Here is a 24,353-nt window from a genome sequence, read left to right on the forward strand (position 1 = left end):
ACCGCAGCCGCAGCAGCCTCCACAGCGCTACTGAGCTCGTCCGACGCGTTGGAGCTGATGCGCACGTATCACATGTACGTGCGCGTGCACAAGACGCGCTGTCGGTATCTTCTTCTTCTGCTACTGATGCTCCTCTACTACTTCCAGTGCACCTTGTGCGGGCGGTACGACCTCCTCATGAGCGCTGCCGGCGAGGGGTCGTACGGGGGTTTGAGCAGCGGTGTGGCAGGTAGCGGTGCTGTGGGAGGCGCCGGCCTCGCTGGTACCGGAGCCGGAGGCCCTTCAAAGGACGGCGGCCTACGCCTCGGTCTGGCCGCTCCAGAAAGGCAGGCCGCAGGCGATGACAGCGGTCTGGCGGGTAGCTCGGAAGGCAGGCGTCGCCGTTACGCGCGGCCGCCGTTCATCACGCGTGCGCTGAGCGGCATAGGGGCGACGGTGGGCCGAATGGACCTGTGGGAAATAGAGTGGTGGCCCCCGTCCAACCGGACACCAGACGCGACCGACGCACACTATGAGCACGGGCTCAACGTTGCTACCCCCACCGCGGCCTCTCTGTCGCTAGCTCGCAGTGAACCGCCATGGTCAGTCGACACACAGCGTGGGCTCGTCGCGGCCATCGCCCGCAGCGCAACGCGACTGTCAGGCCCTCTGTTTGGTCAGGACCCTCCACCGTACGAGCGGGCGCTGAGCGCCTTCTTCCGCACGCGGCAGGCGACGTCGGGCGGGTCGTGCAACCGCTGTCAGGCCCGCGCCATCGACAAAGACGTCCAGAAAGAACTGATCAACTACAACGCCTTCGCGCGAGACTTTAAGCTCCGCGTTCCGCTGCTGCTCTATTACAACCGCATGCCTGTCTACGCCATGATGCAGCACCTGCGGCTCATGCGGGCTCGAAGCTACCAGTTTCTGGATTACATGAGTCGCGGCCACGCCTCGCAGAACCGACCAGAAACAGCGACGGGCGACGTCGCCGACAACCCACACCTGCACGCGCGGCAGCTGACCTTTGAGCTGACGCGGCTATCGCTGGTCTTTTATCTGCAGCGCCTCCACCTGCGCGCGCTGCGGCACGCGGACGCCATGCGGCTGGAGACGTTCCACTTTCTCCGCTATCTTAGCTCCACCATCCCCGTCCTGCGCAGTGTCTGGGTAGGGCAGGATCACTGCAGCTGGCCAGGCGTCTCGTGCGTCGTCGTCCGCGTTCCGCTGAACTCGCTGATCGACAGCGAACACCCTGCTCTGCAGGCGTTCGTGGAGGACATCTTCTCTGTCTGCCGCGGCCCGCAGTGCCGACAGCGGCGCTGCGCCGCGCCGTCCTGCTCGGCCTACACACGCCGTCTGACGCGCCGCCTGTTCACCTCAGCGGCGCCGGCATACTGGCTCAAGTGGGACCGCATGGACGACACGGCAGCGATGGACGAGATGATCTGGGAGAAGACCCCCACCTCATCACGCGGTGCTGCCGGCGTCGATGGGATGGCGGCAGCACCACCGCCATCGCCCTCGGCCGCCTCCACCGGCACTGACGGGGACGCAGGGCGCAGCGGAAGCACAAAGGCAGCAGCCCGCTCGCGCCGCGGCACCCCTGCGAGATCGAAGCGCTCGGTGTGGACGGAGCAGCTGTTCGCGTACGAGCACCCGCACCTGGTCCTGACGGAACCAACCGTGCTCGTCGACATCGACGTGCAGAACATCATCCAGGAGATGGTCGAGCCCGTCGTCGCAAGTGCCCCCTGCAACGACGGCGACGACGAATGGGCGCCGTCATCACCGTCGCCATCAGCGACTCTCTCGGGCCCCCCGTCGGACCTCGCCACGCCGGAGTACGCCGAGCGGCCACTCACTGGGGATCTTTTTGGTATGCAGCGCCGCCTTCTCCGGACGATGGCCGAGGCCGCGCCGCGGGGGCTGCAGTACGGCAAGCAGCGCAACGACAGCTCCACCGTGACGATCCCGTACACCTTTGTTAAGCTGAACTTGGCGAACATGGGGCTGCGTGGGTACTTGCCGGACTTCTACGACATCGCGTCCGCGTATGACGAGCAGCGAGACGCTGCCGCTGCTCGTGGAAGGCGCGAGAGCACCAACACAGGCGGCAGCAGCGGCAGCGGCAGCGGCACCCAGTCGGGCTTCACCGATGCCTGTGAGGCAGCGAACCTTCCATCCGCAACGGCAGCCGCGGCCCGGCAATGCGGCAGCAAGTCAGCGCCGGAAGTCAGCGTGCTCACCCCTCGCTCTGACCTGTACTGGGGCCGCCGCTCTCGCATGCGCATGTTGGAAGCACGCAACTTGTCATCTGCCTCCCTCGCAACGGCCGCGGCGCGGCAACCTCTAGCGTCTGTCGCAGCGATCGGAAGCGAGCTGCAGTGGGTGCTGCGTCGGCTGGAGAAGATCGGCCAGCGCAACCACCACGAAGACCTTGCCGCCTACTTCTCCGAGGTGGCCTCGCTGGCCCGCTTTCAAAATGAGCGATGGAGCCCCTACCGATGGCCGGAGGCGATGATCACCGTCACGAGCGACGTGTCGCAGTCCGCCACACGGCGGCTCTACAGCGTCCTCGAGGACAGCGCCTTCACCCCGAACTTTGCCGACCCGGTGCAGAGCATCGATCACAGCGTGAACGCCTTCGGGGAGCTGAACCCGCGTCTGATCGGCCTTCTGTCACTCGACGTCTCGGCAAACCCGTTGCTGACGCATCTGTTTCCACGAACGTGGTTGTCCATCCCGCATCTGCAGTCAGTGCAGACGACTGGCACGTCCATCCTGACACCGCCGCTGCGGCTGCGGCCACGCCTCTACAACCACGCCGCCTACTGCCCTGCGTCGTCTATGCGCTTCGACAGTGACATGAAGGCGGATGCCGACGAGGCAATGGGCGAACGATGCCGCAGGGATACGAAGGTGGCAGCAGCGATGGAGACGGCACGTGAAAAGGTCGAGGTGTCCTCTGCTACGGGGAGCAGCCTTCATGACAAGGACTTCATCGGTGCCGTGCTCATGCCGCCCTTCTCCAAGATCGACACCCTGTTCTCTGCCAGCAGCCCGTCGGAAACTATCTTCCAGCATCAGGACCCTCTCACCGGCCGGTGTCTCCTCGACTATCCAACCTCCTCTCCATGAAGGCTTTGTGCAGAGCATCAAGCGCCTGCTCTCACTGCAGTAGCTAGTCAGCTCCCTGCCTCCCTCCCTCACCCCCACCCCTCCATACGACCCCATGTTACTACGAGTTAAAGCCCACCTCGTAAGCAGAGAAGCACCCGTGAGACAGACGCGCGTGGATGAGCGTCAGCCTCTGCGTGTGTGTGTGTGTGTTTGCTCGTGTGCTTCCGGTCACACCCTTCAACATGGCGTGCCAATCTCACCACCACCACTACCAGCACACCTCTCCCTCTCGCCATCCTGCGCCGCATCCCTGCTCAATATGCGGCACCTCTCATCCACGCTACTCGTGATGCAACCAACCCACACATCCATTACCTCACGTCCATCGTCCCTCCGCTCTCTCTCTCTCTCTCTCTCTCTCTCTCTCTCTCTCGCCCCCCCCCGCCCCAGCGTCAAGGCCTGGCTGTGCTGCCGCTCATCTCTCGAGTACACATCATCTGACCCACCAACCATCACCCTTCACGCGTACGCACCGACACACCCACACGACAGCACCAAACCCCCCACCATCCGTGTCGTGGCGTGCGTCCCAATCAAGAAGGATGCTGCTGTCCTCACCCTCGGCGGCAGCGCCGAACGCCAGTGGCAGCGGCAGTGGTGGTGCAGCCGCCGGCGACGAGGTTGTCCCGCCCACCCGGGAGACATCCACAGCACTTTCCACAGCGCACGCGCAGCTCGTGCTGTTAGAGTATGCGATTCGAGCTGCTGCCGACAGCGCTGTCCCCAGTGACGCCTCAGCCCAGTCACATCGAAAGGCATCCGAAGTGACGCGCACAACGAACGCGACCGTGGGCTCGCAAAACTCCCTGCTCCCCGGGCCTGTACCGGCCGAGTCCGGCTCTCTGATGAGCATCATGGCAGCGACGCGGCTGTCCAGTGTGACGGCAACAGCGCCGTCAGGTGCCAGCGAACGGCTCAGCGCGCTGCACGATAACCTGCGGCGTGTTCGACACCTCATGCAGCAGTACGAGGAGGCCTCGCAGCACGTCATCAAGGTACACCTGCTTCCCTCCCCCGAAACGGGCGAGGAGACTCTCGGGTCAGTGACCACGCCCACTGCGTACGCCGGTCAAAGGACGAAGGAGGTGAGCCCGCAGCAGCTGAGCGTCTCGGTCGCCGCAGCAGCAGTAGACCGCCCGTTTCTCGAGCAGCACAGCTCAAACTCGGCGAACGTTGCCAGCAACGGCAAGCCAGCCGCAGCGCCGCAGAACATCCCCCCGTCCCTGCACCAGCGCCGAGCGCTTGCCAGCGACGCCGTCTTCACGCGTTTCTGCGGGTTGCGCGTCACTCCTGATCAGTTACTCCTGCCACTTCCGCCGCCAGCGACCCCGACCACCTCCCCTACACCGCCCGCGCTCGCGCAGCAGCACACGTCACCGCGAAAGCCCGTTGCACCGCGAGGCATCGACAACGACGCTGAGGAGAAAAAGAACGGGAGCGGGGATAGCTTGGTGAGCCACTACTCCGAGCCCATGAAGAGGCATGGTAGCAACAGTAAAACCCGCAGCAGCCAGACGGCGGGTAGCCCGAATGCGAAAACCCAGGAGAGCTCGGCTTCCAGCAGCCCCAGGCACTCTCCCGTGTCTTGCACCGCGCAGCAACGGGAGCGCACGAGCACCGAGGCCGTACTGGAGGAATACGCGAAGCTCTTTTATCGCCCCTCCGCCACAGCGGTATCGCGGCCGGCGCCGCCGCGCTCGACGGCCATCGGGATGCAGTCGTCGCAGTCACCGGTCGTGGCGGCGGCACCGGCACACAACACTAGCGCCACCAAAGCGGGAAGCCTGTCCTCATCGACACCGGCTGATGACAGTGAAGTGGCGCGACAGCTACAGGAGACGCAGCAGCGGTTTGCGGCCCTGCAGCGGTGTCATCTGTTCGCCTACGAGGCACACCTGAGGTCTGCGGCGGCGCCTGCTGATAGCCAGGGCAACGGCAGTGACGTCAGCACCATCAAAAGAGGAATCACAACTCTCGGGGCAGTGACGACTGGCGCGAACGTCGACGATATCAGTTGGCAGCACATACCTGTCGCCGTTCAGCACATGCAGGACAGCCTCACCGCGCTGCAGGCCCGTTTTACGCGTGACTCGCACTACGCCAGGTGCGGCAGACAACCAATCGCCCTCGTGCATCAGTTGCAAACCTGGACGCAGCCGCTGATCCAGAATCTGAACGAGCTCCTCTCGAACTCCACCTTGGAGGAAAAGAGCGAGAACACGCGCGAGAAGCTGCGACGCATGAAGTTTGACGCGGAGGAGCTGCAGCAGGCGCAGGCGCAGGCAATCGCGAACGGCGATATGCAGCGCTCTGAGGAGCTCTATTACGAGCAGGGGTCGCTGGCTGAGGCGATGGCAGGGCCCTACGACGAGTTGGAAGCAATAATGCGGAAATACGGAGAGGTGTGCGTCGACGCGCCGCTGACGCGCGTGCTGGAGCAGCGCGATCTGCTTACGACGCGGCTGACGCGCGTGATCGAGGAGTACACGAGCAAACTCTCGGAGGTCACCCTCGATGTGGAGCGGGTGAAGGAGAAGCGGCGGGCCGTGGCGCAGGCGCGTCATCGCCAGCGCAACAATATGTCGGCGTACAACCACACATGGAAGAAGGCGTGGCAGACGAACAGCGACCAGCAGATGGCGTGCTACCGCGCGATGGAGCAACTGGAGAAGCAGCTGAACGACCTGCAGCAGACGCAAAGCTTTCTCGTAGACGACTGGATCAGCCATGTCACCCAGGAGCGCCAGAGGGAGGAGGACGCGGCATCCTTTGCGTGCTTCGCCGATGCCAGGGCAGCCGCCCTCGCCGAGACGCAGCACAACCTACAGACAGTTGTCGAAGGCGTGCGCCAGTACACTGGGGCTGTGCAGTTTAGCTGCCGTCACGTCGAGGCCTTTGCCCGCGAGGTGCTGCGAGGTCATCTCAGCCACTCTCAGGTGGCGCTTCGCAAGGACCGATTGGAGCAGTTCCGCGCCCTCTACCTCACGCTCGGCGACCTGCGCTTCAAGAAGGCGCGCAACGCCGAGGAAATCGAAAAGAAGATTGAGTACTACACGCTGCAGCAGGAGGTTGCCATGGACGCGCTCAACCCGAAGGCAAAGGAGTTCAGCAAAACCAAGCAGCGCTATGAGGCCGCGAAGGCCGAGGTGCAGAAGCAGATCGACCAGCTCGACCAGCGGAGTCGACTGCAGCTTGAACGCTTCCGGCCGACAGAGCAGCTGCTCCGCGAAGCTGGCGTGAACTTTGTGTCCCCCGAGGAGGAGCTCGCCAGACGCACGCAGCAACGGTCGCAGAAGCTACTCGAGTACCAGCAACTGATAGAAGATTGCATCGGCGTGCGGCCGACCGCGACCACCTCGAGCATCACCTCACGCTCCCCTGCGACACTCACCACCGTGGCAGCTTCACAACCCGCGGCCTCCTCTGCTCGGGCTGAAGGTGCGAAGGGCCTCACCGGCACGAATGCGCCATCGCCGCCGCGGCTGCAAGCTGTCGAATCGCTGCACTCCTGCCCACTGCCGCCGACCGCGGGGGAAGCAGCCAACCCCACCGCTACTGCTTCCGGGGCCCTTTGTGGGAAGAATGGCCGTCAGCTGCCTCCACTTCGCAGAATGAACCGCACCTACCCGCCATCGCAGCGCACTGATCACAGCGACAACAGCGACGAACCGACCGCGACGACAACAGAACCCTCGCCGCAAGGTGCAAATCAGACCTCTACAGCTGCCACGGTGGCTGCTGCCCCCACAGCTGCCTCCTTATCCAGCCTACACGCGACGGAGGAGCGCATCATGCAGGGCATTTCCAAGATGGCGGTAACCGATCGCGGCAGGACCCGTACCAGCAGCGTCACGGCCTCCATTAGATGCAAGAGAAGCAAGCGATGATGTGAAGCAATAGAGGATAACGGTAGCATGCCAGAGCTGCGGCTCCAGATGCCGTATCAAGGTTCGCGCCCCTCTCTCCTGCTCTCACATCCCTCCCTCTCTCTGGCTGATGCACACACACATTGAACCGCGTCCTTTTTGGTGCTTCCCTCCGCCTTCTTCGTGTGTCACGTTTCTCACTGCTGCCCCAACCCCCCAATCCCTCTGTCTCCTGGATGTAGAAAGGGGTGGGGGTACGGGGGCCGCAGAGGAACAGAAAAGTAAAGTGTATGTGAAAGGTTGCCGTGTGTCTGTGCGTGTGTGTGTGCGTCCACATACATGAGTGAGGGCACAACGCAAGGGCCACCGGACGCATCCACCCATCCTCAGATGTATGTATTACTCCCCCCCCCACGCACACACACGCCATCACCGCTCTCCCCATCCCTCCACCATCCTTCATGCTTGTACGTTGTGTCGATGACAATGTCAACGCGTGTCTATGTCTCTGTATGTGTGTGTGTGTGTGTGGGGGGGGGGGGGGGGGGGGAAGGGTCGCTACGGTGCGCGGCGGCAGCGCCGTATGCACGTGTATACGTGTATATGTATATAAACACATGTATTGCTCCTTGGTCACTTAAACCCCCCTCGCCTCCCCCTCCCCCACCCCTCGCTCCTCCTCGGCTCCTCCTGATGTCAGCAAGACGCAGACACGTCAGCCTCCACCCCACCTCACCCCACTCCCTTTCCCGTCTACACCTGGATTTGCGTGGCAGCGTGTGCATCTATATTTGATGGGTGGGTGGATAAGGGGGAGTGAGGAGAGAGGGGGTAGGGAAGGTTTCGTCGACAGGGTTAGATAATGATAAGGGAGGCAACAGCACGAGAGCGAGAGTCCATCATCGAGAGCGGTACTGCATCACACGCACGGCAAAGATAGACTGAGCGGTACATGTCCATGATGGACTGCTGCATGTAGGCGTGTAAACGAGCACCAACCCTTTCATCGCCCTTATCGCGGAGTGCTCTCCGTATGTGTGGCTTGCTTTTCTCCGTGTTGTTGGCGCGTGTGCCCCTCGACATGGTCGCTCTTGTGCCAACGTACGTGTCGGGGTGTGGTGTGGTGTGTGGGGGGGGAGGGGGGGGGGGGCTGTACAAGCGCAAACAGCAGGGAAAGAGGGAGGGAAATAGGTGGGTGGCGGTGGTGGTGGTGGCAACGCAACGTTGACGGACTGGAACGTTATTCGCCCCCATTCCAGCGCACACGCCTTTCGGTCCCGCGCCGTCCACGCATGCATCCCACGCCCCACCCGCTCTCACTAACGCGCCAGCTGTTGCCCATTCTTGTCTGTGTGTTCTTGCGTGCTGCTCTCTTTCAGCGGCAAGTCTGTGGAGCGATCGCGTTGAATGAGCGTCATGGCATTCAACCATCAGCCCTTCTACATACAAACATGTATATATTGTACGTGCACACAGATATAAAAGTATGTATCTGTGTGTACGTGTGCCCCGCCGACAGTAGGGCGACGCTGCGTGCGCTGATGGACAAGGGAGGGAGAAGGAAAGACAGATACGGACACACAGACGGCGCAGGATGGATGGAGGGGAGAGACGGTTACTTGGATCATCCCGTGCGAGTCGTCATGTGCGCGGAACCTCTTTCCCTCACTCACACCACCACCACCCCGTATTGGGGCCGTACACGCACGACCATTGCCTTCCCTCCTTGCCTCATGTGGCCCCATTCTCCTCTCTCGCACTTTCTCCCCTTCTCCCAACCCCACCAACGGCTTCCCTGTGTGCAACGCCATGCATGGCGCTGACGAAATGCATGCGAAGAAGGTGTGATGACATTGTCGCTACAGCTGTGCGTCGTCCACGAACAAGAGAAACCATTAGACAATAGGTGAAGGCCCGAACCGACAGCCGAACGGAGAGACGCGCACACACCCTCACATACACACACACACGCTCTCGCAGACGCCCCGTCCCTGTGTGTCTCTTTGTGCTCCTCCTTCCCCCCCCCACCCCACCCCACCCCTATTCTCGCCGCATGTCGTACGCGTCCTCCGCCATCAAGCGGCTCAGCAACGAGTACCGCCGCCTGCAGAAGCCTGAGAACCGCGTCCGCGAGTATTACGTCGCGCCACTGGCAGACAACATTTTTGAATGGCACTTCACGCTGCGTGGCCCCGGCGGGGACGACAACTCGCTTCCGTACAAGAAGGGCATCTACCACGGCGCCCTCATCTTCTCCCGCTCCTACCCGCTGGAGCCGCCAGACATTCTCTTCTTTACCCGCAGTGGTCGCTTCGCCGTGCGTGAGAAGATCTGCTCGACTATCAGCAGCTACCACAAGGAGCTGTGGCAGCCGACGTACGACATCGCGCTGACGTTGACGGCGCTGCGTCATTTTATGGCGCAGGAGGACGAGTTCGGCGTTGGCGCCTTCCCCAAAAACATGATCGCACGCGAGACGAAGGAGGCGTGGGCCACGGAAACGTGGTCGTTCACGTGCAGCACGTGCGGGATGGCAACGAAGGACGTGTGGGAGACGCAGATGAAAATGCACCCGGAAATCTCGCCAGAGAAAGAGGCGCAGGTGCCGAAGCTGCCGCCGCCACCACCACCACCCGCAACCCCTGCAGCCAGCGCCATGGCGAAGCCCGAGGACGCAGAAGCAACGCAAGACGCGCCCGATACCGCGTCGTCACCCGCCCCTCCCCCGTCCGCCACTCCCTCTTCCACGCTGCTGCCGCCGCCCACTGCCGCGGATGCGAGTGAGACAGCTGCCAAAGCCCCCGACGCACCACAGAGCCACAATGCCCCCAAGGACACGCCATCTTCACCGGCGCTCGCGTCGACGGTAGTGGATGCGAATGCGCTCCAGTCACCTACACCAGGCGTCCATGGCACACCGCAGACGCCCAGTCCAGCGGCGCACGAGCACACATCGAAGAGCGGCGCCGCCATAAACGAGGAGGGAGCGATGAGCGAAGATGACGACGCGCTTGCCTGCTTCACCGACGTGAGTCCTGCTCGAGTCGTGCGAGCGCCGGTGGCGGCTGCACCACCACCACCAGCAGCAGCAGAGCCTGACCGTCTCTACGACATGCGCCCCGAGTCCCTAGTCTGCGATACTCCTCAGAGTGAAGCGGGGCTCGCCGCCGCCGCCGCAGCAGCAGCAGCAGACGCGACGCCACCGGTGACAAGCGCTGTGGTAGACGGCGTTGTTGCAGCTGATGTGGCAGGGACGTCGGCTTCGCCTCTTTCGCCAGCTGCTGCTGTGGTCGCGCCGCCACAATTCGCGCAGCGCGTCGTCTTCGGAGTGAGCATCATGGAAGTGTCGATACCGCTACGCCTTCTCGATCGCGCCATCATCGTCAGCTTCCTCTTCGTGGTGCTGATCCTGCTGCGTCGTGGCCTCTGCAGTCTGCTAATGAGCTAGCATGGTGGGGGCGGTGTGTGTGTGTGTGTGTGTGTGTGTGTGTGTGTGTGTGTGTGTGTCTTGGTTTGTATGGAGAGGGGCGGCGGCAGCGCTGCACCGTACTCGAGCGTGAGCAACTGTTGCTGCAGCTATTTGGAAGTTTTTTTTTGCTTGTTTGTGGAGGGTGCTGATGACGCTGTGCGCATCCAGTGTCACGGCCACCTCCGCGCTTCCGACCCACATCTCCCGGTCGTATCTCTTCATGGCGATGTGAGCGCCGCTCGTGACGAGAGAGAGAGAGAGAGAGGGAGGAAGAGGTTGGAAATTCCGTTGTCTTCTCCATCCCTCGGTGCGTGCGCGCACCTTCACCCTGTCGTTGTTCTGCTTGTTTACCTGCACATGTCTGTCTTCCTACCTGTCACTGTGTCTGTGTATGTTTCTATGAATTCTTCGTCCGCTTGGGCTGCGTACTTTTACGGTCCATCCTTGGTCTCTCTCTCTCTCGCTCTCGCTCTCTCATCGTGCTTCCATTGGGAGTGTGCCTGGACGGCCGCCCTCCCCACCTCTTCCCTCTGCCCAGAGCCTACACGATGCCCCAACACCACACGTGTAACTGAAGCGACGCGCGCGCATACTGCTTGGTGAGGGGAAGAAGGAGAGGGAGAGGAAGAGGGCGGTGCGACGCCACTCTCTAACCGCGAGGACGTTAGACACCGGTAGATGTATGTGTGCACGATGGTGGCACACGGAGTGCACATCGCCATCTGATATAAAGTGGGTGCGTAGTCTCCATCCACCATCACCCCGCGTAATCCTTGCCTCCTCCTTTCGAGCATATTTCCCCAACATGCCCCATCCCCATCGTCAACGTCATCCAGCAGCTCTCTCTTCCCTCTCCCTTTCCACACCCACACACACTTAGCCTCTCCTCGGCATCATTCCTGCCTCTCCCGGGCACACTCTTCGTCGACATCCCTGTGAACGGTGCCTCAACCTCAGTCGTCGTCAGCGCCGACGCACTCATCCATCAACGCCCTCAAACGCATACACAGGATCTGCACACGGAGCTGGCGGCAATGATAACGGTTGAGGCCGCTGGAAGCTCATCGACCCGCGCCCCCTCGCTCCCGAAGCACACGTATGTGGAAACTCGCATGCTTGGCCAGCTGCCCTCGCAGATGGCGAGCTCCTCGATTGCAGCGTGGTGTGACGGTGTCCAGCACCTCATGGAGGAGTACTTCTCCCGTCTTGGTGAGGTTGTTGTAGCACACCTAGGCCTCCGCGCTCCGAGTATGCAAGACCAGCGCAGTAGCAGTGGCAGCGGCACGGCAGAGAAACGCGAAATCATGAGCAAGCTGCGAAAGGAGCACAAGGAAAATTTGGAGCTGGATGTGCAAGCGACAGACATCGAGGTGACAGAGATGGTCCTGTTCCAGCAGCTGTGGGCGCATCATCAGCTGCAGCAGAAGCGTCAGAGACCAGTGGCGGCGGACGATGGAACCGAAAAGGAAGACCGCCTGAGCGGCGCATCACGAGGCGGGGCATCGACACCGGATGCAGTAGCAGAAGCAGCTCTCACCACACGTGATGAGGCATCTTACATTCGACCTCCATCCTCCTCCGCGGCAGCGGCAGCACCCGAGGACGCTGCACCGGGTGCCCCATGCGATATGGAGGGAAACCCGTTCCTGAAGACGCAGCACCACCCGGCGTCCGAGTTGGCTGCTCGCATTCCTGCGGATCTGCTGGAGCTCTTCCGCACTGCGCAGGCGCTGCACTCTGCCGCGTCGAGAAGCACCGGGCCACCGCCGCCGGCAACCCCGTCTAAGGAGGCTGCGGCAGCAATAGAGAACCCCTTCGACACCACCGCAGACCGTCCATCTCAAGCGCCAGTGGTGCTGAGCGAGGAGGAGAGTGCGCAGGCCGCTGCGATGGCGCTCTTGTGTTTTCGCTACTTCTACAGCTCGAATTCGATGCCGGCATCACCGGTGGAGGCAGCCGCCCCGCTCCTCTCGGCCACAGAGCCCCCCGAGCAGCCACCGCAGCCCGCCCATGTACCTGAAAAGCTGCCCGCCGCCACTATAGTGCCGAAGCAGAAGCGGCAGCGTCACCTAGCCCCTCTTTCGCATGCCACCCCTACATCGCCGGCACTGTCCGCACACGCATCCCACGGCGCAGATGCGTCGTCGCACATATCCCTGAGCAGTCCCGCGGCATGGCGGAAGCTCATTACGCCGCCTGGCAGCTTGGACCCTGCTGAGTACCAGCAGCAGCCATCCTCCACACCGGCTCATGCAACAGATCGCCTGAGGGCAGAGTTGGCTTCGCTGTTTCCGCAGCAGGCACAGCAGGTTCAGGGCGACTTCTCCTGTGGCCTTCCCCCACAGCGTGCCCTCCTCACGGGCTCCGACACGACGGTCAACGCAGACGCCGCTGTAGAGAAGTCGCGGCCAGAGAGCAAAGGCCGCAACAACCACGTCGCCTTCCTTAACGCGGACCGGACAGCTGACGGGGCTCGCGGGGCATGCGGTCGTCGGCCTCCTCTCACCCACCCCACGGTGGGGAACCCCCCTACGGAGGACGCACACAACAGCGGCGCCCCCCGCAGCAAAGGCGGGGTCAAGCTGCCGCTGCTAACTTCGCATGCACCCCCCGCGTCGGCAGGCGAGCGTCCGCCTTCCGCCGCTGCCTCCTCCTCTCCTCCGATACCATCCACCCCAACCACAGCAGCAGCAGCAGCGGGCACGCCGCATGTGATGAGTAATCAATCCCCGGTACTTCCTGCTCTGGCTCCCGGTGCTACCGCGGCGCCGAGCATCGTTACGGCCACGACGGCAGCCCCAGGAACAGAAACGGCAGCGTCGGCGCAGAAGCACGGCAGTGGCACAACGAAAGCGAAGAAGAGAGGCGGCAGCGGGCAGCGCCGCCGTGCGCTGCGGCTCCTGCCCAAGTCTGTGGTCCTGCCGCCGAACTACAGTGGCGTTCACGGTGAGCAGCTCACGATGGCGCAGCTGGAGCAGCTGGTGGCGAGTGTTTCAGAGGATTGCACGGTGGCGCAGGTGGATGTGAAGCGCCAGTACGACGCCGCAGATGCTGCGGCAGCGGAGCTGTACCGTCTGCAACAGGCCGTGGCGCGTGTGCTGCTGGAGAACATACAGCTGGAGAAGGACATTTATACCCTGACGGCCACATCACACGCATACGCAGCGGGAGATGAGGATGGCGACGCAGACGAGGCTGGCCGGGCCACAGACGCCGCTGCAGGGGTGAGGGGACGGCACTACAGTGACGGGGTCGACCCGAGCGGTGGCCGCTACAGCGACGCTAACAAGAGCCGTGTCCGAACGGGGGCAATGTCGTGCTTCGCTGCCTCGACCCTCTCCCCAGCATCCGCAGCCCACCCCTCGGCAGGGAAGCGCAAGCGACAGCTCATTCTGCCACCTGCCCCGATGCCGCTCCCACATTGCCAACGTGCCCTCACCGTCGCCTCGCTCCTTCTGCATGCCGCCGGGGAGAAGAAGGCAGCGCCGCCGGTTTCAGCGGCAGCGGCAGCAGTGGTACAGCCATGGCCATGGCAACAAAGAAGTGCTCCGGTGGAAAAGGCAAAGGTGAGCCCGAAGAGCTCCTGCCAGCACAAGGCACGCGCCGTCGCGTCTGCCATCGCCACTGCGGCTGAGGGGGTGACGGCGGTGGACGGTCAGCAGGAGCCGCGCACAATCCTGCAGGAGCTCCGCAGTGCCATCGCGAGTCGTGAGGCGGAGAAGGCGCAGACACTCGCCGAGGTCGATGCCCTCTCGAGCCGCGTCACCCGCCACGACACCCTTTTGCACGCCGTGGCGGAGTACTGGCGTCGCAATGCTGCCGTGATGAAGCGGCAGCATTTTGCTGTGCAGTCGCAGCCGAAGCAGTCCACGTCGTCGGAGACCATAACCCGGCTTGGCGATGGGTGGGGCTCCGAGAACGCCGTTGGCACCATCACCCCACCGCACCTGTTCGATGCCGCAGACGGGACGCATGGCGTTGTCACTCAAGCGAACAGCAGGAACAGTGGGCATTCGACCTCAAGCCGCAAGTGTAGCCACAGCACCGTCATCACCGCCGCCATGAGCCTGTCAGGGCAGATGACGAACCTGGGCGGATCACCGTCGCAGGTGCAGCGAGCCCTCGCGCAGATGGAGGCCCTCTCACCAACCCCGCTGAGCAGCACCCCCTCCTTCGACCTGCGCATCACCTCGCCCGTACCAAGCGCACTCTCACCAACGCTGCAGATGCAGACACTAGCGCGACGGCAGATCGTTCCCCCGCGCCAACGAGCGCAGAAGAGCGAGTCAGCGCCGAATAAGCCAGACACCATTACCGCCACTCTCAGTGCTGCAACTGGTGCTGCAGTCGAGGACGAGCTTGGTGGCAGGCCGCACCAAAAGGTGGTCGCACCGCCTCGGGAGGGCCCCACTGCCGCTGCGGCTGCAGCCGCCCCATCTTCGACTCGCACGGACACTGACACTACAGCCACGACGTTTATCAGATCTCCCGACTCCGTGTTTGACGCGATGGGTAGGCCACCGAGCGCCTCTGCCGCCCTCACCGTCGGAGCGCCAGCAGTGCTGAAGCAAGAGTGGCGTAAGAACGAGCATGGGCTTGCTGTGTCGGCAGTAGCGGTGAACCTGTTCAACGACAGCCCTCGACGCTGCCCAGGCGAACTCTTGGCATCTCCAGTGGGCTTCACCCAAGCCTACGACAGAGCGGCAAAAGAGGATGACAACGTATGCGGCAGTGGGAGCTACCCGACCGCCCCTCTGCACCCCAGCCGCAGTACCACGGCAAACAACAGCCACAACTACGCCATCGGCGGCATGCGGCGCGGAGATGAAGACGTTCTAGATCGTGGATCGTGGCGCACCATACCGGCCCTTCAGCTGGAGAACGTGGACGAGATTGCAGAGTTCATCTACAGCGTCTTCGAGCGTCCGTAAGACGTCCCTCGCATCCATGCAGGAAACATATTGAAAAGATATGCACCGCATGGCCCACCCGGCCCACCCCACGCGAGGCCGGTGAAGCCTTCCCACCGCCTCCCCCTCATTTGTGAGCTGCTCCTAACGACATACCCGCATCGGTTGTTTTCCGCTGCCTCGCTGAAGAGGGGAAGGGGAAGAGGTGGGGCAGCTGTCGGCATACACACACACACACGCACACACACTCAGATGGACGATGGTGGTAACGCCTTTCCTTTCGTGTGCTTGCTCGCTCATTGTTCTCATGTACAGTTAAGCGGGGGAGGTCAACCGACCACTGGTCATGACCGCAGTGGGGCAACAAGGACGGCACCACTGCGCTCGACCTACGCCCATACCCCCGTGACGAACCACACGCACGCCTCCGTCATCTTCCGTGCCGCCCTTTTCGTGTGTGTGTGTGTGTGTGTGTGTCCTTCGGTTCCCCACCCACCCAACCGCTCACCACCACCTACTTGATGTATAAGGAGGCGACTCAGCAACAAGACACACACACACGCGCCGTGCATGCGCGCCCACGCGTAAAGGATGAACACAGCTGAAGTTTGTCCAGCGCATATGTACAAGGCGATGGACAGTGCGCGATGCCTAAAAATGAGGAGTGAGAGAGAAAGAGAAAGAGAGCGGGGGGGGAGGGGGGGCACACGCCCCATCCGCAGCACTCGCAGCAGTGACGAGACGCCAGCAACTTCCTCGTTGGGCGTGGCTCTTGCTTCTGCACGGATGTATGTGTGCGTATGTGAGTGCCCTTGCCACGCCAGATCAATTCTGGCCGCTCACCTCACCAGCCCGCGCAAGCTTCTCTCTTGTGTTCCCTCCCACCCACCCACCCACCCCCATTCACCTCCTTCTTGGGCTCCCTCTCTCCCCTCCCTCTTCCCCCTATTTCTCGTCGCTCAAACACACATCCACACTCATGCACATGATCATTGCCCTTCTCTCGCTGCTCTGCTTTGCTGCCTCGTGCACGGCTTCACACCACTACGCTACCGGTTCTTGGTCGCACTTTCCACGCCTTCGCAGGCGACTTGGGCGGCCCCCGATCTCCGTCCCGTCTCTCTCCCCCCTCCTCCTTCCCCCCTCCATACGCACACGTGAAAGCAAGCGCACCCACGCGCCTTATCGTTTCCTTTAGTTTGTGTTTGATGGAACGCCTCCTTCGCTTGCGCGCTACCATGGATCTACCTCGCGGTGTCACTCTTGATGTGGAGGGGTTGCTGTGAGCGTGCATGCACGTCCTCTCTCCGTCTCGCGCCTCCGTCAATTCCCATGTAGTGTCTCTCTCTCTCTCTCTCTCGAGCCGTGCGGCGGGAGCATGAATGCCCCCCCCCTCCTCCCTCTCCCCTCGTTCCATGTGCTTCTTTTCCTTTATTACACATGGCATTACAGCACAGGCATACCTAGGAACGGTGAAAGGGTGACGCGTCTCGCCTCTCTTCTCCTCCCTCATTCTCCTCCTCTTCTGCGGCTAGTAAGCGAGACCAGCGCCCGCCCCACCCACCCCCTGGAAGAGCACAACACCGGTGTTGGCGCGGTGGTGTCCAGCGAGTGGATGGGCTCCTGTTCTATGTTGGGGTGAGAGGGGGGGGTGTCAGGCGCGCGTCCACTTCCGGCTCTTCTCTTCAGGTGTTTTCGCTTGCACACTCCAGCCGCGAGGCTCGATAGCGTCTTGTCTCTCCTCGTGCGGGCCTTCGCTGTTTCTGTCGGGCGGCTCCCCGCCGCAGCGCACGGGTATATATGCATACATACATGCAATGCGTGTGTGTGTGTGTGTGTGTGTGTGCAGTGTGTGTGTTGCTCTCATTCCTCTCGCCTCCCTTCTTACGTTGGGGTGGATGGTAACCATTTTTGCTGTCTTGTCTGCTTGCTCAGGTCAGTCCCTGACGACCCGCCACCACCACCACCCTCCCTCCCTCCCCATCGTGTCAGCCACCGGGTGAGGCATAATGGATACGGGAGGGTGGACCCTGCACGCTGGTCGACTACATCGAGAAGAGCCGTTCCGTGAGAGTGCGATACAGCCGTCCGCCCCCCCCCGCCCCCTACCGGGCGACGTTCAACACGTCTGGTGGCGTCACCCACAGCAAGTGAGAGAATAGGATGGAGTGTGCCTCCCTCCTCCCCCCCCACTAACGATCTCCTCCCTCCCTCCTCCTCTCTGTCTGACCTCACGCTAGCGAGGGCGGGAAATACTCATTCACGCACGCGCAGACATACGGAGAGGGTGTGCGCGCTTCTCAACGACGAAGGTGACACGCCGTAGAAGCACTGCCTTTTCTTTTCTGATGCAACATCAATCTCTGGCGGCTCGGCGGCGGGGCCGCAGGCTGGCCCGCAGGGGCGAATCTGCGTTTTGGTGCAGCCTGCTGAAGCGGTGCCTACCCTGTCTTCCCCTGCGATGGAAGAGCGTTCACGCGACGAGCCGCACGAGGCGCATCCTCATGGGCATCCTGCTCTGTCTCATCACCACCCTCATCTTCCTCATCGGTCTTCTGGTGTGTCTCACCTGGAAGAGCAACCGCAGCAACACCCCACTCGAGCCTGCCGCGGTGCAGTCGACGCACGCGCCTCGGGTGCCACCAGAGGTGGGTGTGCACGACCCTTGGGCCGAAGACCCCGTCGACGTCGCCGTTATCCGGCAGCGGGAGGAAGCGGTGGTTCGGAAGTGGAAAGAGAACGGCTTCCGCCCTACCTACTGGGAGGTCGAGCGCCGCACCCTACCGCGACTAACGAAGAGGGCCTTGGAGTCGTGGTTTGAGCACGGCAGGCGCGCGGCGGCGTCGGCCACGGCGGTGGATGTTGCAGAGGATGTACTGACGGCGCATGCCTGGGACGCTGTCGACGGCGGCGACGCAGACGCTGACCTCTTCGACAGCCTCGCCTTTCTCTACCCACCAGCGCAGCAGAGGCAGCACTACCGCGCGGCGATGGACGCGATTCTGCGCCATGGCCCTCGAGTTGGAGGCACGAAGCGCGACGCCCTTCTCCATCACTTAGTCGATGAAGGACTCGGACGTCGACGGTACGACGCTGCACGGCACGCCTACCACCCAGCACCGCCACACCTCAGCCCGCGTGGGAAGGAACTGCTGGAGAAAGCAGCCGCCTCGTGGCCAGATGCACCGCATCTGGCTGCCGCGCCGCAAGACGATGTTGCGGGCCGTGAACCGGGGTGGCGATGGTCTCTGAGCTGGGACAACTTCACGGCCGATATTCCAATACGCATCGATGGCAGCTCGCGTGTCGAGATGCAGAACCTCGTCTTTCAGTTCCCCGGTGGGTTGCAGTTCCGTCGCAAGCAGGCCGCAGCCGCATCAGCGGCAGCAACTGGCGCGAAGGATGCACTCGACGAGTTCGTCGGCGGCGTGCCAAACCGCCGGCGCACCCGCGCTGATGATCGCAAGGACGTACTCGAAGCTGAATACCACCCGGCCGACATGACAGGAGAGACCGTCTACACACAGGAGAACTTCCTGCAGTGGGCACAGGACGGCGTCCCGTTTAACCCTCGCCCTGCGCTGGTGCGCGGGGTGCCCGGCACGCGGGTCGTCCTGTCCCCGGATGCGAAGGGGGCGCGGGTGCCGCTGAAGCCGAGTCTGTCCGCGCCGGCCGCCGAACCGGCGACGCAACAGCCCGTGAAGCACGCCGTGCTTGCCGCGCACTGGGACTCGAAGTACTTCGCAGACATCCCCTTCCTCGCCGCCTGCGACTCCGCCATGCCGGTGGTGTTCCTCCTGCGGACCATCAAGAACATCGCCGTTTTGACGGATGTGGCGGAGGCGTTGACGGAGTCGTACAAGGCTGAGCGGTCTGGCGTAGTGGGCGGCGACGCATCCGCCGCCGTTCCCGGGCTCACGAGCACGTTCCGCAACGCCACGACGGAGGCTGAAGTGAGAGAGCGGCTGGCGTCACTCCTCTCACCAGCCCATCATGCGCTCCTGTACCAGTACTTCTTCGCGCGCCCCTACAGCATCGGCGGTGAGCAGCAGAACTTTGTAGCGGCGGGTATACGAAACCATCCGACAAAGGTGGAGGTAGACGTGCGCACGTGGCTGGACTGGGTGCAGCACCTGCCCATCATCTCCGTCATCCTCTTCGACGGCGAGGAGGCGTACAAGCACTGGTCCGGGGACGACAACACGTATGGGTCGCGGCACCTAGCGCAGCGGTGGCGCAGCACCCCCTCCGTGATGCGGTCGCGCCACACTGACGGCCCGCAGTCCCTCTACGACTCGGTCGACCTCTTCGCTCTCTACGACCTCATGGGCCCGGCAGGGACGACGTTCAGGAATATGTACCCGACGCAGAGCGGCATCTTCTACGCGGGGCTATCGCAGCGCGAGTGGGAGCTTCGCCATCGAGCAATGCAGCACAGCTCGGCAATCTCCGCGGAGCTCCTGTGGCGGTACGACGAGGCCACCGCATTGCCGCCGGCGGAGGCGCGCGAGAAGGCAGACCCCTTTCTCCGCCTCCTCGGCCCCTCACCACATGAAGCAGTCGCATCCCTCAACGCTGCCTACACGCGACGCCTGCTGGCAAACAACGCATCGCGCCCGTCAGTGGCGTCACTCCCGCGGTCGTGGCTGATGTACGGTTCGCCGCACGAGATGCTCACGCTGCATAGCGTCGCTCGCACCACCCACGATGTCAGGTTCGTGGAAAACTTTGATCAGCTGCGGGTATACGACCGGCTGGACCGGGAGATTGCCGCCGAGAGCAGCTTCGATGCGGAACGTTACCTGAACACCATCAACCACAACATCTTCTTCTCTCCTTCTCAACAGGAGGACCTGCGCCGCAACCGAGACGTCTTCGTCGCTGATGATGACCACAAGCACTGGCTGGACACGCAGCGGGTGCTGCATCTTATTCCCATCCCGTTCCCCAAGTCATGGCACACGGCGAACGACAACGGCAGCAACGTGCACGATGGAACGTCGACGGACCTGGCAGGGCTGTTATGGTCTACGGTACTAGAGCTGGGCGACTACTGGACGCGTAAAGAATGAGGCAGATACAAGAGGTGGAAGCGGCGAGGAATGGTGAGAGGTTCGCGTGTGCGCAAGGGGAGAAGGGGAAGCATGCGAGGGACTTCACGCCCGTGGCAATAGGACCGGTCGCACGTCGTCGCATATACATGTCAATGCTGCCTCACAGCTGTTGTGCGTGTGCGTGTCATCGCGCGCTCTTCTAGTGGTGACTCGCGTTTTGGTTGTCTTGTTTTCCCTCCCGTCATGCACCTCCCCTCCCCTCCCTCCCACGCGGCTCCGCCGTGTCTCATGAATTCACCGCCAGCATGATCCGCTACACGTGCGCGCGTGTATCAAGGAGATGCAACGTCGACCTTCGTATTTCGTCTTCCACCGCCGTCGTGTCGCTTCGCACGTGTGTGTGTGTGTGTGTGTGTGTGTGTCTGTGTGTGTGTGTGTGTGTGTCTGTGGCCGCACTTGCACGACACCATATCTTTTGCCTTCTCCCCTTTTCTGCATCCCTCATGACGGGGAGAGGGGGACTCGCAACAGTGAACGCGTTTGGGCCATCCGGATGATGGGTAGAGAGAGTATCAGATGCGACTCGAGTGCATCCCATCCGGTCCTCAGTACCAGCAGGGTGGAGAGGGCGGAGCCACTCCGAGAGGCACACCAGGCAGTGACCTGCTAAGCGGGAGGTGGGCGGGGTCTGGTAGGGGGCCGAGGCCGTGCTCAGATGGCTGATTCGGCACATAGTTGTAACGCGTGCCGGCGGCCGCCTCGCGCCACGCGGTGGTTTGCTGGGCGCAGGTCGGCGGAGGGGGGGGGTAGAGTTGAATCCGACTGCGTGTCGAGTAGCAGAGAAGGAGCGCGTGGGAAAGAAGAGCAACAAAAGCAGCACACGCTTCTGCCTGCTGGCACACACACACACACACAAAACCTTTACATGGTCCTGCAATCACCCCCTCCCCTCCCCCTCCCTCTCATTCTTCCTCTCCTCACACACATGGCGCGTGTGTCTGTGTGGGGTGCCGCACCATCACACGCACCTGCGGGCATCGCGAGTCCACAGCTCGTTCTTCTGCCTCTCATTATTTTGCTCTCCGGACGCCGCTCGGTCTTTGCCCCCCCCCCTCCTCCTCTTCCCCATCTTGATCGCCGTTCCATCACCGTAACCCCCCTAACCCCAACCCCTCCGACAGATCCCGTGCTTGTGCTCCTGTGACGCAAGATGTCGCACAACACGCTTTACATTACCCCTCGCGCGGTACCTTATTGCATCCTATCCATCGCCAACGCCTTCAAGGACCTGACCCCGAAGCAACGCCACTACGCCCATCACATGATGGCGGCGGGTTGGTGCGGCGCCCCGGTGGTGGCCGAGCAGCTGAGCCCCGAGTCTCTGCCGCTCCTGCGTCTCTTCTTCAAGGTGCTCAGTGCGCAGCCGCTGGACACCTTCAAGGCGAACAGCGTCAACGCCGGCGTCGACCCCGATGAGGTGGACCAGTTCCTGGAATACTTCGCGATGGTCTACTCGAACATGGGCAACTACATCTCCTTCGGCGACACCAAGTTTGTCCCATCGATTCCGAAGGAGCGCTTTGCGAAGATCGTGGCGAGCGCGGACGGGTCTCCGGCGGTGGATGCGCAGCTGCTGGACGCCATCTACAACCTGGACGACGACAAGCTGACGCTGGACTTCCCTCCCAAAGGGCTTACGCGGTACTACAGCCCCAACGTCACCCGCGAAGACGCCGCTGTCGCGAACGACTTCCTGGCATCGAAGAAGATGGACGGCGTCAACACACGCGTGTTCAAGGAGGAAGACGGCTCCCTCGTCATCCGCGTCGCGGCGGCGACGGAGAGGACGGTGCCGGCGGAGAAGTTCAACGGCCGCACCATTGCAATTTACTATGGCGACTACAAGGAGGAGATGGCCCGCGTCGTCGCAGAGCTGCGCAAGGCGCAGCCGTACGCGGAGAACGAGACGGAGGTGCGTATGTTGAACCACTACATCGAGCACTTCCAGTATGGCGACGTGGAGGCGCACAAGGAGAGCCAGAAGGAGTGGGTGAGGGATGTGGGGCCGACGGTGGAGACGAACATTGGCTTCATCGAGTCGTACCGCGACCCCTCCGGCGTGCGTGCGGAGTGGGAGGGCTTCGTGGCGGTGGTGAACAAGGAGCAGTCGAAGATGTACGGCGCACTGGTGGCACAGGGTGAGAAGTTCATTGCTCAGCTGCCGTGGGGCAAGGCGTTCGAGAAGGACGTCTTCTCCAGCCCGGACTTCACCAGCCTTGACGTCCTGGGCTTCGCGAGCAGTGGCATTCCGGCCGGCATCAACATCCCCAACTACGACGACATTCGCCAGACCGTTGGCTTCAAGAACGTGTACCTGTCCAACGTGGTGAGCGCGATGACCTTCAAGGACAAGCTCAACTACATCACAGAAGCGGACTGGGAGCTGTACAAGGCGAGCATTCTCGCCGCGACCTCGGTGAACGTCGGCATCCACGAGCTGCTGGGCCACGGCACAGGCAAGCTGCTGTCGGAGAACAGCGACGGCACCTTCAACTTTGACGAGAAAACGGTGGACCCACTCAGTGGCAAGCCCGTCGCCACGTGGTACAAGCCCGGCGACACGTATTCGAGCGTGTTTGGCGGCCTTGGCAGCTCGTACGAGGAGTGCCGCGCTGAGGCGGTATCGCTGTACCTCTGCTTGCTGCCGGAGCTGCTGGAGATCTTCAACATCCAGACAGCGAAGGAGCAGCAGGACGTCATCTATGTCTGCTGGCTGAACATGGTGCGCGCCGGCCTGGTCGGGCTCGAGTTCTACACACCGGAGAAGCAGCAGTGGCGCCAGGCTCACATGCGGGCGCGTTTCTGCATTCTCCAGGCGCTGGCGCGTGCACCGAACCCGATTGTGCAGATCACCGAGAACGCCAAGGAGGGCGTCCTCATCACACTCGACCGCGAGCGCATCGCCACAGACGGGCGCCAGGCGATTGGGGACCTGCTGGTGAACCTCAATGTCAACAAGGCGACGGCCGACGCGAAGCGCGGCAGCGCCTACTTCGAGAACATGACGGTCGTGAGCGACCAGTACGTGCACTACCGCGACATCATCATGGCGCGCCGCAAGCCGCGCAAGCAGTACGTCCAGCCGCACACCTTCATCAGCGGGGATACGGTGGAGGTGCTGGAGTTTGCCGGATCGGTAGAAGGGGTCGTGGAATCCTTCGTTACCCGACACCGCGAGATCCCGCTGTAGGAGCGTCCTCCCGCATCGGGCAACCGGGGACAGGACAGTAGTGGAAACATACACCCATGCACACTCACACACTACATTTATATATGCATAGCCGTTTGCTGGCATGCTTTGTGTTTCTCTTGGGCTATGATGGTACGATGGTAAATGCATGCATGGACTACCACGTCTCTCTCCCCCCTCCTCCTTCCCCCCTCCATACGCACACGTGAAAGCAAGCGCACCCACGCGCCTTATCGTTTCCTTTAGTTTGTGTTTGATGGAACGCCTCCTTCGCTTGCGCGCTACCATGGATCTACCTCGCGGTGTCACTCTTGATGTGGAGGGGTTGCTGTGAGCGTGCATGCACGTCCTCTCTCCGTCTCGCATTTCTGCTGCTGCCGTTTGATCATGGTGCGCTGAAACAGATGTGGTAACACTCACGCGAGATGAGAGGAATGCACAGAGGCGCATGCACACACGTGTACGCGGGCTGATGAAAAAGTGCTAAGTATTGTGAAGCCATGGTGCGCGCACGCTCGACAGGAAGGGGCACCTCCCCCCCCCCTCCTCCTCCTCCTCTCCCTCCCCTTATGCACATCGTCGCTACTGCTGGCTGCGCTCAGGTCACGCCGTGTCACACCTTGAGTCTCCATGTTCTTCCAT

The 24,353-nt window shown here is 62.3% G+C and overlaps 6 protein-coding genes across 6 annotated transcripts in view; all 6 read left to right on the forward strand.

Moving 5' to 3' along the window:
- Window positions 1-3,120, forward strand: part of LMJF_05_0910 (conserved hypothetical protein) — a gene marked incomplete at both ends in the record, with an annotated part of 3,237 nt that extends 117 nt beyond the window's left edge. Inside the window, one exon of the mRNA XM_001687516.1 lies at window positions 1-3,120. This exon is cut by the window's left edge and continues 117 nt beyond it. Coding sequence (XP_001687568.1) covers window positions 1-3,120 — 3,120 coding nt within the window.
- Window positions 3,121-3,704: 584 nt separating this feature from the next.
- On the forward strand, window positions 3,705-7,049 carry LMJF_05_0920 (putative paraflagellar rod protein; the record flags this gene model as incomplete). Its single annotated transcript, XM_001687517.1, has 1 exon — window positions 3,705-7,049. The coding sequence occupies one exon, from the start codon at window positions 3,705-3,707 to the stop codon at window positions 7,047-7,049; it is 3,345 nt and encodes a 1,114-aa protein (XP_001687569.1).
- Window positions 7,050-9,081: 2,032 nt separating this feature from the next.
- Window positions 9,082-10,476, forward strand: LMJF_05_0930 (putative ubiquitin-conjugating enzyme; the record flags this gene model as incomplete). Its single annotated transcript, XM_001687518.1, has 1 exon — window positions 9,082-10,476. The coding sequence occupies one exon, from the start codon at window positions 9,082-9,084 to the stop codon at window positions 10,474-10,476; it is 1,395 nt and encodes a 464-aa protein (XP_001687570.1).
- A 1,055-nt stretch (window positions 10,477-11,531) lies between these two features.
- Window positions 11,532-15,428, forward strand: LMJF_05_0940 (conserved hypothetical protein; the record flags this gene model as incomplete). The annotated part of the gene is made up of 1 exon (XM_001687519.1): window positions 11,532-15,428. One exon carries the CDS (start codon window positions 11,532-11,534, stop codon window positions 15,426-15,428), a length of 3,897 nt encoding a protein of 1,298 aa, XP_001687571.1.
- Window positions 15,429-17,755: 2,327 nt separating this feature from the next.
- Window positions 17,756-20,479, forward strand: LMJF_05_0950 (putative glutaminyl cyclase; the record flags this gene model as incomplete). The annotated part of the gene is made up of 1 exon (XM_001687520.1): window positions 17,756-20,479. One exon carries the CDS (start codon window positions 17,756-17,758, stop codon window positions 20,477-20,479), a length of 2,724 nt encoding a protein of 907 aa, XP_001687572.1.
- Window positions 20,480-21,671: 1,192 nt separating this feature from the next.
- Window positions 21,672-23,711, forward strand: LMJF_05_0960 (putative dipeptidyl-peptidase III; the record flags this gene model as incomplete). The annotated part of the gene is made up of 1 exon (XM_001687521.1): window positions 21,672-23,711. One exon carries the CDS (start codon window positions 21,672-21,674, stop codon window positions 23,709-23,711), a length of 2,040 nt encoding a protein of 679 aa, XP_001687573.1.
- Window positions 23,712-24,353: the final 642 nt, after the last annotated feature.

Source organism: Leishmania major, chromosome 5 (assembly GCF_000002725.2).
Source record: "Leishmania major strain Friedlin complete genome, chromosome 5".
Lineage (NCBI taxonomy): Eukaryota > Euglenozoa > Kinetoplastea > Trypanosomatida > Trypanosomatidae > Leishmania > Leishmania major.